The sequence below is a fragment of the Sarcophilus harrisii genome, chromosome 2 (genome assembly GCF_902635505.1).
Source record: "Sarcophilus harrisii chromosome 2, mSarHar1.11, whole genome shotgun sequence".
Taxonomy (NCBI): Eukaryota; Metazoa; Chordata; class Mammalia; order Dasyuromorphia; family Dasyuridae; genus Sarcophilus; species Sarcophilus harrisii.
Window position 1 is genome coordinate 83,689,109 of NC_045427.1, and position 13,407 is coordinate 83,702,515.

General features: G+C 32.8%; 1 protein-coding gene across 1 annotated transcript in view; it reads right to left on the reverse strand.

Annotated features, from left to right (window-relative positions):
• LRPPRC (leucine rich pentatricopeptide repeat containing) overlaps positions 1-13,407 on the reverse strand; it is a 106,754-nt gene that overhangs the window by 54,807 nt on the left and 38,540 nt on the right. Inside the window, exons 14-16 of the mRNA XM_031950416.1 lie at positions 11,021-11,087; positions 2,094-2,121; positions 7-64 (exon numbers count right to left, since the gene is read on the reverse strand). Coding sequence (XP_031806276.1) covers positions 7-64; positions 2,094-2,121; positions 11,021-11,087 — 153 coding nt within the window. The remainder of the gene's footprint in view (positions 1-6; positions 65-2,093; positions 2,122-11,020; positions 11,088-13,407) is intronic.

The following is a 13,407-nucleotide window of genomic DNA, read 5'->3' on the forward strand; positions in this document are numbered from 1 at the left end:
CGCTACCAGTTGGTCCTGAAGATGCCTGGCAATAACGTCCATCCTTGTACAACTGTTCTGTTATCTGTTCAGAGAGAATAATCATGAATTGCAAGCCAAGAGAAACAAACAAGGGCAAATACAATCTGAAATTGATTTCTCAAAATAAAGCATCTCTCCAGCAAGGTATTACTCTATACTGCATCATAGTAATTTAAGATAAAAAAAAAAAAAAAAAAGACAAGGAATTTTCTGAAGCTAAATTATCTTTTCTTTTATAAAAAATAACTTTTAAAAAATGTTTTCAGAGGTAAGTCTACAATAATTAAAACCATTCTGTTTACATACCACTTCCTTGTACATACAATTATAAGGAAAAATTATCTATATATAGCTCTTATGAATCTAGTATCCATAAATTATTTGGGATTTCTATAAGAATAATACTGAAGCATACTGACTTTATCCCTTCTATTTAAAAAAAAAGTTACATGTTAAAAAATGCATCAACTTGCAGCATTAGTTTCAATTATGGTTTGTTTTAATCACTTGGAACACACTGCTTAACAGTTTAAATAAAATTATTAACATTAAATAAAACATTAATTAAATATTAAATAAAAGAATGTATGGGAAGGAGTCATATGAAAATCATCACCATTTTAGTATATGGGAAAACTTATAATTTATTTTACTTCAAACGGCTGAAAATGCCAGGGCTTCATGAATAAAGAATGGTCAAAAAAAACACAGATTAAAAAAAAGTAGGCATGCCTATGTTTATTAGCGCTTTTTTCTATCAATATTATTTTACTCTTCAATAGAAACTATAAAAGTCCAAGAAATCCACACTATGTAATATACTAACATAAGGCTGAAATGAAGAAAGCTAACTACTTTATCTTCATTGCTATAGACTTTATATAGACTTTTATATAGTTTATATAGACTATATAAACTTTTGTGTGCCAACACATCAGTCTATCTATGTCTACAGAAAATGTTCTGCAATACTTTCTATTTACATTCAAAATATCAAAGTAAACACAATAAAAATTAAAATGCTAAAGACTAATGGCATAAGCAACTGAATTTTTAATCTCTATAAATCTTGTCCATGTATGGCTCATAACTGCTGTTTTATCCATTTTTGCTTTATATTTTTTGTTTTGTGAATTAAGTACAAAATTGTACTTTGTTAATGAGCTAAATTATATATTTCTAAATAATGTTATATCCAACTAGCATCATTTAAAAACATGAAAATCACATACCATGTTTGGGCATAATACACTAAAAATGTCACATATTTTACTTATAATAGTTCTGTTTATACAACTATATATTTCAAGCTATACTGATGACTATTGATAAAAATTGTATTTAAATAACATTTATTGGTGATAAATACTAACATTATAGTATATAGTATCATAGCTATTTTATATGAGAAAACAGAAACTGAGAAGTGCTGGATGACTTGCTCATAATTACATAGGTGGCAGATGCCACAGGACCTAATCCAGGGCACTTGGGCCTCTGGCCCTGAGAGGAGCAGACTTACCAGTTCTCCTCAGTACAGAAGTGACTGAGCTATGGATTGACACAGCCACGGATGGCCTTTGTTACTGGGGCCATTCTTGCACCTGCCCTGAACCAATGTTCAGCTGCCCCAAGCTGAGGGCAACATGGAGAGACCAGTTGGAAACTGAAGACCAGTTTCCGGTTCTGACCCTCATGCCCTTGGGGCCCTGGCCAAGCCATTTTCTATATCTTTGTTTGGGGAGAAGGTGATGGCTTATTCTGACAAAGGAAATTTCCATTTAAAGGAATTTCCTTTTCGTGAATGACATTCCACAGGTCTAGTCTAGTCTCTATTCAGTTGTTATTTCCATACTCAAATTCAAATCATGTTCCAGTTAGAAGAGAAAAGACCCTTACTGGGAGTAATCAAAGAGAAGCCTTAGTTCATCATCCAATTTGTGTTCAAAATTACTTATTTCAGGGTTCAAAATTTTAAAATTTACAACAACAACAACAACAAAAAAAAACACATGTAATATTTGCTTACTTCTTGATGGCATATGAAAGCTTAGAGAAAAATTAAGACTTACCTTACTCCAAAGATTGATATCAACAGACCTGAAGAGGGCAGCAGAGGATAATGTATTATCAAATAAGTATATAATTTAATTTTCTTTCTGAACATCAAATGTAACACCAGAAACATAAGTCACTCAAGGTAATGCACATACCAAAGATAAACTTGTTACAATAAATATTTCTAAATAACAAATATGTTAGATCTCAGACAAAATTCCAGAACAAAAGAATTGAGAAAATCCTTTAGAAATGCTGAAACTAGATTTGAAAAGCATAGCTAAGAAAGTACTAGAAAAATAGGACATTTTAAATAATTCCCCAGAAGAGCTAATTTTCATGACTAATTGCCCCTAAATTTCAAATTTTTTAATTGTTAATTTAAATTTTTCTTAGTAAATAAATGATTCAGACAAAAATCAAAGTGTCATTAAGTATGTATTCATATTTAATGCCATTAAAAGAGAAGCAAAGATAATGTTTGCTGAGAGGGCAGGATCGTTGCTCTTTCCAAATTTTGAAATGTAAAATATCAAAGAGACAACTATGAGAATTTATCATGAGCCTGCTGAAAGTATTTTCAGTCAACAAATACTTATTACATTCCTACTATGTTCCAGGCTCTATGCTAAGGCCTGTGGATACAAGAAAGGCAAAGACAAAGTGCCTGCCTTCAAAGAACTCATATTCTAGTAGGGAAATACAGTACTTTAAAGTATAAAAGGGAATAGTGGTTTCAGAGGGAAGGCCCTAACAATGGGTAAACCATGAAAAATTTTGAGCAAGTGGGGAACTGAGCTTAGCTGAGAAGCATCACTCTAAACATGCCAAATGACCAATGAAAAGACCCAAAGTGGGGAGCAGCCTTTGCAAACAAAGACTTTTTCCTTATATAGAATCCATTTGTGAAATAGTTTTCTCACTTGGAAAACAACTCATTCTACATTAACTATTTACTAAAGGCCATAAAAAAAGCCCCAAGGCCCTGACTTCTAGCCTATGTACTGATACCAAGTATTCTTTTTCAATACCTGGAATACAATATCTAATGTGGTGAATCCTTGATTTTTTCATTTTAATTTATACCACATCTATTTCTTTTGGCTGTGAATATTATTATATTTCCTGCCCTCTCCTGGCCCTACCACCAAATAAACAATTCATAGCTTTTCCTCAAGGCTCAGACCTGTCTCCAAAATTATTTTTTACTAACTTGCAGACCCTCATCTGTAAAAATGTATCCCTCTACCGAAAATTATCTGCCTCAGGGGAGGAACTATTTTACTTCTGTTTTTGCTTTTTCTGCATTCAACAATGCCTAGTATAATTTAGAAACTTAAATGCTTGTAAATCATCTATTTCACTATAAAGAAGGAAAAAGAACTACTTTCCCCTTTATAAACCATTTTCTTAGAAAACAGATTTCCTTAATGATTAAATAGTTAAAATTCAAAAATTTTTCTATACTTGCCAATGGAAATACAATTTTTTTTTTTTTTTTTTGCTGAGGCAATTGGGGTTAAGTGACTTGCCCTGGGTCACATAGCTAGGAAGTGTTAAGTGTCTGAGGCCACATTTGAACTCATGTCCTCCTGACTTCAGGCCTGGGACTCTATCCACTCCACAAACTAGGTGGCCCTACAAATTTTTTTTTTAAACACCTCTCCCCGACTTTCCTTACATTTATAGAACTCATGAGGAAATGCACAGTACATTATAACTGTATGTGACATCATTGCCAAAAAAAAAATTCTTGTGGCAATACTGAAGTGAATTTTTGTACAAAAATCATGAATTGGTTCTACACTATCAGCTATCTATAAATTATTATTAGGAACATTGTTGAATCCTCTATGCAAAAACAGAAAAGCAACGTTTATACTCTCTCAACAAGGAGAGTCCTACATGTTGATGGGGCAAATTTAAGTAATCCTATTTCCTTTTCTATTCTACTAAGTGACTAGGAAAAAAATTACCCTACTTTTAAATAGAAAAAAGCTTCTTTCTTCTATCTCTAAAAAGAATCCAAATAAGGTTGGGTGTAAAAAATAATAGTATGAGGGGAAGCTAAATGGCACAGTGGACAGAATAACAATCCTGAAGTCAGGAGGGCCCAAGTTCAAATCCGGCCTCGGAAACTTATTACTTCCTAGCTGTGTGGCCCTGGGCAAGTCACTTATAATAATAATGGTATATTTTGAAGATTTAACATAAAATGTTATTTTACATTACAGTTTCACTCTCTTTGTTTTATGGAATATGAATAAAATTCTCCAAAATAAACAAAAAAGACTAACCATGGAGAAAGGAAGGTAGAGAAGGTAGAAAAGAAGGACTGAAAAGCTGTGACCTGAACATGGAATGTGATCAAACATAGAATGATCAAACACGACCTGAAGATAAAATGATTAAACATACTTCCTCCCCTTTCTTTGCAGACGTGGGAGATTAAGGGTATGGAACAATACACCTGGTGTTACGCTCCTAACATATTATATTCCCCATCTTCATTAGTTTTTATTCTCTGTTACAAGGGATAGATCTCTAGATAGAAAAGATGTATTTTCTGAAATTAAGTGACATAAAGATAACACTGAAATTTGAGACAAAAAAATTCTAAATTACTAATAACTTAAATACAAATAAAAAACCTAAAATTTCAATCTACATGAACAATGTGGCAACTATGACAATGGATGGATGGAAATAGTGCAGGAAGGAGTCACTGTGGGAATACAGTTACATTAATACACTATTATTGGTAGAACTGTGAATAGATCTAACCATTCTGGAATGCAATGAATATATCATGAGGCTCTGCCCTAGAAATCCCACTGCAAAGCAGTAGCAATCAATGGCAAAGAATCCCGTAAATTCCAGATTTATAAGCAATACTTTATACCTGAAAATAATTAGAAACAAAGTAGATGTCCCTCTAGTAAAGATTGGCTAAGCAACTTGTGTAACACAAATAGTTTGGGTTATTACTGTGCTGTAAAAAAACAACAGATATGACCAATATAGAGAAACGTAAAAAGAACATATATTGTGGAAGTTTAGTAAGTACAATTGGGAAAATATTTACAACAACAACAAAAACACCTGGAAACTAATAATTAAGTCTTCTCCAAAAAGATACCAAAAAGGTGCCTCCTAGATTTCTTTTTACAAGCGAGAAACTATGACTATAGAATACTATATATATGTAATCATTAATTTTGCTGAATTTTTTATTTTTTTATGCCATTGCAAATTCATTAAAAAAAAAAAAATGAAAAAATTAAACACGAAAGTACCACATTCTCTGTCATGTTAATAAAGGTATAATGGAAATAGTCCTCAAAAGGAATTTATAAGATCTATAAGAATGGATATAGCAATATAGTGGCAAGACCTATGTCACTGATATAGAGATTAGTAAATAACCTCTACAAATAGGCCAAAACCCTCCCAACAACTCAGAGTCTCAACAGCAGCCTAGAACACTAAGTTAAATGTCTTGCCCATGACCACAGTAGGATACTTCATAGAAAGGACTTGAATCCACATACTGACTGGCTACAATGTCAGTTCTATCCACTATACCACATAGGCTGCTTCTCAAGGCAATAGAATAAACAGTCACAAAACTTGAGTATCTCCTTTATCCCAAGGATCCCACTGTTAGCATTTTTTTTCTTTTAAATATCAAAAATTTCTTGGGCATAAAAATATTCACAACTATTTGTAGTTTGAAGGGGAAATTTCTATCACTGAAGCAATAGTTAATTAAACCTCCTACTATGTGTTAGGCACTATATTGGGGATACAAAAAAGAGAGGGACAGTCCCTTCCCTCGAGGAACTTGTAATCTAATAGGGGAAACAATAAGCAAATATATACAGATCAGCTACATTTAACGCATTAGAATTGAGAAGGGTTGGGGGGAAAAAATGGCATTTTAGTTGGAACTAAAGTAAACTAAACCAAGGGAACACAGGAAGGTCAGTAGGTGGAACAGAAGACAAAAATGGTTCAGAGAGTTTTAGATACGGGGACAGTTTTAGATGTGAGGGACAGTCAGGGAAATGTCTTGGTGAAAAATCGAGATTTGGAGCAGACGAGGGGTCCTACAGATGCAAGCCACCTGTCTGAAGTGCAAATACCTCTGGGCTAGTTCTGCAGAAACACTAAGTGGAGGACCCAAGCTGAGTATGGCTGGAGTGTTGGCAGCAACCAGTGACTTTTGACTCCTGGATTGTTTGTTGAGTTGGGGTTTGAGTCCAGGAAGACACAGGGAACCTGGGCTGGTTGTAAACACCGGGCCCAGAATAAGAAGGAACCAGGACCCAGAGACAGCAAAGTCATCAGGGCAGGGATGTGGCTAGCTATGGGCACTTCCAGGGTGGGGTTAGCTCTTGTTTGGGGTTCCTGGTCAAAGGGGAGAGATAGCACACTATTAAACCATATTACTGAAAACAGGGAAGACTGTGTTCATCTTCAGAGGGGGACAGTTAAAATTAAAAAAAAAAAAAAAAAAAAGTTCTACCCCAAAGAATAATGTGAAACAATTCCATGTCCAAGAGAATTTACAGAAGAATTCAAAAAGGAATTTTAAAAGAATTTTTAAATTAAATGAGAAACCCTAAGGAAAGACTAAAATAAATAATAAATTAAAACCATCCAAGAAAAACAATAGGAGGCAAGAGTTTCAAAGATGAAAATAATTGTTTGAAAATTAAAATTGGGCAAGGGGAAGCCAATGTAGCTACAAGAGAACAAGAAATAACAAGGCAAAATATAAAGAATGAAAAAACAGATCAGATATGAAACACCTTATAAGAAAAACAACAGCTCTAGAGATCAAATAAAGAGAAAATATACGAATAACTGGATTGCCAGAAAGTTATGACCAAAAAGAGAACCTTGACACAATAATGCAGGAAATAATTCAAAAAAAATTTTCATGGACTGATAGAATATGAAGGGGTAAGTAAAAAAAGAAAAAAATCTACCCATCACTCTCAAAGAGATCCTTTATGGAAAACACACAGAACACTGCCAAATTTTGAAATCCCCAGATCACAGAGAAAATTTTAAAAACAATATATTGGAGCTACAATTAGAATTGTATGAGACTTTTTAACAGTCACAATAAAAGACTGCAGATTCTGGAATCATATCTACCTATAATCCAAAGAATTAGGCCTGTGACCAAAAATATTATATCTAGCAATATTATCTATTAAAAAATGAAAATCCAATAAAGTTGCAGATTTTCAGTATTTTCTTCTATCAACCAAACCTGAACTTAACAGAAAATTTAAGATATAAGAGCCAACATCAAAGATCAATTTTAAGGAACTCAACATCGACAACTGTTTATTTAAATATGGACAAACTATTTATGTTTTTTTTTTAAACATGGGAATTGCATACTATATGTTTAAGATTAACAATAGGGTAGCTCAAAAGAAAGATTGGTAGGATTATGTAAAAAATAGTAATCACGTTATACAAATGAGGTACAAAGGAAGAATAGATACAGAGGCATTAGAGAGGGGAGGAGGGCAGAGTTCTAAAAACCTACTCAATTTGGGAATGGATTAAATAGGCAACACTACATATATACCATGAAGGGTATAGCATACTCCAATATAAGGAGGGAGAGAGGGAGGGAAAGATGGGGAAGCAAAAAGGCTGAGGGAAGAATACAATGGAGGGATCCCAGGCAAGGGGGGAATTTAGGAGTTACAGAGCAGAATTTAATTAAAGAAGCAGGAGAGCTAGCAAAGTTAAGTGTGTATATGTTTATCTACATAAATGTATATAAATATCTTTTCTTAACTGTAACTTACTTGGGGTGGAGGAGGAATGAAAGGGAGGGAAAGAATAAAATAAGGTGTGCAGTAGAGAATCAAGAAACAATTTACAAGGAAGTAAAGAAAAAAATGGGCAGTCATAAATATAATTTCTTCTATTCTTCTACTAATACATATACATTCTTAATTGGTAGTATGTTGTTATATTATGAATCCTCCCTGATGTTCTGTTGGGTACAGCAGAATTATATTCTTTTTCTTTCTTTCTTTTTCTTTTCTTTTTTCTTTTTCTTTTTCTTTTTCTTACTGTTTTTCAAATAAGAAAAAAAAAGATAAATCCACAAAACATAAGGTTAATATGGAAAAATGCATCCCATGTTATACAAAAAGATCATCACAAGGATACATTAACAACTCCATATTTTTAAAAATCCAATTCAACTTGGGAAAGAGATAGAAAGGGATAGAATGCGTATTATATTTGTCAACTTTTAATTCATTTGCTTCTCTTACATTAAATGCAGAGGATTTTGTATATGCCTCCTCAGCCACCAATTTTGTGTGTTAGATCATTTCTAAGTTATACAATTTTAAAATTATAAAAAGGAACAATAAACTGATAGGTCAATAAATGAGTAGAATACCATTGTGGTTTTGATTCCCTATTCCATGCCACTAAAGATAGTCTGTTTCAGAAAAACTTTTAAGAGCTAAAATTTTTTATAAATTTTACAAAGCAAAATTTTATTTAATATCCCTCAAATAAATGACATTGTTACTAATTGTCAATAAATTGCTCTCAAACATTTGACCATCTTTAAGGCAAATTGCAAACACATACTCAATTTGACTTGGGAGAATAACATTCTTAATCCAATAATAAAAGTCCATGATCAGTAAGTCATACTTGGCTTAATTTAATATTTACAGGATCCCTACTGTCATTTCTATATGCTCTTCATTGCAGCAGGTCATAAACCCCTCCTTACTTCACACGATTTCCAAAGCTAATGAGGCAATAGCATAGTTATTTGATGGCTAACCTTTTGAAAACAATCCAAAACTCAAAACCTTTCCAGCTGTGCATGGCTAACCAGATACTGGCTAGATCACATTATACAGCAAAATGAGGCACTCAAAATGAATAGGGCTAGGGTATAAGCCTATGGCTTGGTTTTAAAAAAAAAAAAAAAGAGGCTCCTGGCCAAATGAAATCTTTTACTCACTCAAGGGGATGAAAAGATTTAGGACCAACTACATTTACCCTAAAGCTATTCAACTACTCCAAATTCTTAAAACCAGGGGACATTTTTGTATTTGACTTGTGGCTGAAAAATAAACAGAACAAGATACAAGAAGAAAGTCAGATCATTTTTACAAATAATAACATCCTGAAGATTGACAAAGGACATATTTTACGAATATTGTTAAAGTATATTGGCACAGATGTTCAGAAATATGCAAATTGGCCTTTGCAAATCTGGATAAAGCCCCAGAAATGGTCTACATACCCATTGAGACTGAACCTATGATTTATCTTATTGTGGGGTCCTACTTAGGAAGAAAACTCCCCTCTACAAGTGAACACTTTCTTTCAGATGGATGGTAACATAAAGCAGGTGTCTCTGTTTTACATGAGAGTAGTTAAGAGCAGATTAAAATGTATTAATCTAATAAAATAAGTAATATAAAACATACAAAATTACATTTTAAAATCACCTGTGGTGGCCTGCAGGGATTTGACTTGGTCCCTATTTCTATTTGAATCTGATTCCAATGACGTAGAGCACAACTACAAAAAGTGTTTATCAGAGACAGGGTTTGAAGGTTTTCAAGGGTTTGTGGCCTGCTTTTTATCTAGAGACATGTAGTCACATTAAGCTCCACAAAAGAAACATAAATGTAACAAAATGCCAATATGTCTAATAAGGAATAGCTCCTTAACTGTTTGAAAATCTATTTTATTACTATCAACCATTTAAGTGGTTTCGCTATTATTTTATGGAGTCAGAGATATATGTGAAGGCTTACGTAAACTGACAAAAAGGAAAAACAAAAATCAGAAAAACAATGTAGAAAAGAAAAAATTGAAATTGTTGTAATAAGCCTGGCTACAAATAAGAACTATGCCAATGAAGCTCTCTTAAGGGAGGGTTGAGAATATTCCATATAACACTGGATTTGGCTGACATGCTGGTCAGTTTTGCTGAAGTGTTTGCGTTCTCTGTTTTCTGATTTATAAGACACAGAGAACTCTGCAAAAGAGCAGAAGAAAAAATATGTTGGGAGAAGTAGAAAATAGTAACCACCCCCAAAACAATGACTTTTAAGACTCTCATAAATGCATTGTGGTTCAAGATAGAATCCCCAAAACTTAAGCACAGGGCCTAGACACATAGCAGATGCTTAATAAATGTTTACTTATTGACTTGGGGAAAGAATTAGGCTTCAAGCCCAGGAACCTGGGCTTCATACTTTGAATCCAGGTTTTTCACCACACTGACTCCTATGAGAACATTACTCCCCTTATTTAAGGTGTCCAGTCCTTACTCAAGACAATGACCTCAAATTTTAATTTCTAAGTCCTTCCTAATTCTTAGCTATCCACACTGTTGGGCACCAAGCCTCCAGTGGCCTTCAGTTCACACTGTTAAAAACTGAATTCCTTCAACTGTAAGTCCTGGCAAGCACTCTCAATTCTTCAAGTGATCAAATGGCTAAGGAAAAATATAATAATGCAGAAGTGGTCTCTGAGAAGAGCCAACAACAATCAGGAAAAGTAAGGCATGGAAGTATATATACTCTTGCTCACACAAGAGATCTTCAAGTCTCTTTGGCTCAGAATGGGGAGAGGAGGATAGCAGTAAGAGAAAGAATATTTCAAAAGGGAGAAATGGAAACATAAGCACAAAACACTCCAGATTAGATAACCCACAATTAAAAGTTGCTGAAGCTCTTGTGACAATACAGTCAACATTACTTAAATGGAAATGTTCTTCTTCATAGCATGATTTTGCCAAAACCATGCTATTAATGTTGGAAAAGTAAGAGTTATAAAATTGACTACTATCTGAAGGAGATGTTCAAAGACCCACTTAGAAGAGTAAGACAGGATTCAGACTCTCAATTGCCCAACTTACCTCTTAAAGCCTAAAATCAGACTGCCTCTAAAAGAATTCAAATCCATAGATGATTTAAATGATGTCACTGAAAAAGAAGAGTTTCATTAAATCCCAAGAGAAAAAATATAGCACATTAAATTTTAAATGTTTCCAAATATGTTTATATTTGTTAATTATGAATATTTACTTTTGATTTACTTTTGATTCTTTAGGGAGATTAAAAAAGCATTCATGAAAAATCATTAGTAATGATGACACACCCCTTCAATTTGTATTCTTAAATATTCACATTATGCTTACTCTATATACAGATACATTATCCAAAGCAAATAACAAATACCCACTTTAAATACTTGCAAAAACTACAAACATAGGTTTTAAATTATTTCCTGATCTTGCAATCAGTTTATCTTATATCCAAATGATCTTGCATGTTTTGCTTTGTTTTGTTTTTGCTGCTGCAATTGGGGTTAAGTAATTTGCCCCGGATTACGCAGCCAGGAAGTTTAAGTGTCTGAGACCAGATTTGAACTCAGGTCCTCCCAGCTTCAGGGCTGCTGCTCTCTATCCATGGGCCACTTAGCTGCAGCAATCTTGCATGTTTTTAATTGAAATGTTACTACTGAATGATTAGAGAAAATGGAATAATTGGAGAAAGATAGACTTCATGGAAAAAAAAAAATTGAGAAGTTACTAATAAAATATTCTGCATAGAAATTCTGCTAGTTCTAATCCTACAACTATTATAAAATATTGTTCTTAAAATTCTTAAATGAAGTAAGGCACTTTTTAAAAATGTCAGTTAATTAACAACAATTGCAAAAACAAAATAGATAACATGACTAAAGCATTGTTCCTGCTTTCAATGTACACACAATATATTCCCAGCATTCTTTCCCTTACTCAAATAATTTAATTCCTAATTTTTTTTAAATGGTTCTTTTTCGTTTCAAAAATGGACATCTATAGAACTGGCAGAATTTTTTAGAGTGCAAAACAAATAAGTTACCTAAAATTCACCAATCTTTAATACAAATTGCTTCAAAATTTTAAAATATTCTGTATATTACAAAAATGAAAATAAAAGGATATATAGAGTTTGATTTTTTTAAGGGTTTCAGCCTACACTTTGGTAATCTCTTGAATACAGCATGGCATACTGTAATTTCTGTTCAACAAGTACTCCAAAGCAAAGCTCCAAATACACCAAATATTTATAGTATTTTTTTCTGTGAGAGCTAAGTGGAGGACACTCAATTGAGGAATGACTAAACAAATATTGGTAATTGAATAAAATTAGAAATATTAGTGTGCTTTAAAAATTGACGAATATGATCAATACCAAGAAATATGATAAGGCTTACATGAATGGACCAAAAAACAATATATGTAATGATAATACAGTATATAAAGAAAATATAAATATAATATATAAAAAAAAGAAAAATCACAAGAACAAAAAAAGGGGAGAGGGAAGGGCGGCAGTTACTTGATGCAATGGACAGAGCACCAGCTCTGAAGTTGGGAGGCCCAGAGTTCAAATCTGGTCTCAGACGCTTCTTGGCTATGTGACTCTGTCCAAGTCATTGAATCCCAATTGTTTCAGCAAAGAAAAAAACACTACTTTTTCAACTACAAAACTATACTTTTTCAACAAAGAAAAAAAAAACAAAAAAGCACTAATACTATAAAATTATAAAGAACATGTATAGTCCCAAAGAAGAAGTAAGAGAACCAATGGTCTTGACTCCTTTACAGAGATTAAGTTGGGAGTGGAGTAAAGGTTTCCCCAGATATGAAAAACACAGCCTACATGGTAACATTTTTAAAATATATTGGTCAGTTTTGTTGATTTCTCTCTCACTTTTTATTTAAAAAAAAAAAAAAAAAAAAAAGGATAAAAATAAAGGATCATGGAAAATCATGGAAAAAAGAGGCACACAAGAGTCATATAAGCAAAAGATTTCAATAAAATTTTTAAAAATAGTAAAGCATAGTGAAAAGACGATTGGACTTTGAATTCTAATAGAAGGGATTAAATCATATTTCTGCAAATAATTATAAGCTATGTGACCTCCCCAGAAAAATCTTCTCTGTGAGATTCTCTCTGTAAAATGCTACCTGCTTGATGGAATTGTGAGGATAATAATTCTGCAAACTTTAAAAGAAAGTGAAATTACTAAAACTTTAATGCCTATTCGTTAAAATGATTACACAAGGAGTAACAATAAACTTTTAAAATTAAGTTCTTAAGTGTTATATTCATTCTATCAAAGAATAGATTTAATATATTATAAGACTAATATAACAAAACATCTTCCCTTAACTGATGCTCAGAATACCACTATCCCCATTTGACCTATTTTATAGGTACATTTATCTCCAAAGATATTTCACTATAAAAC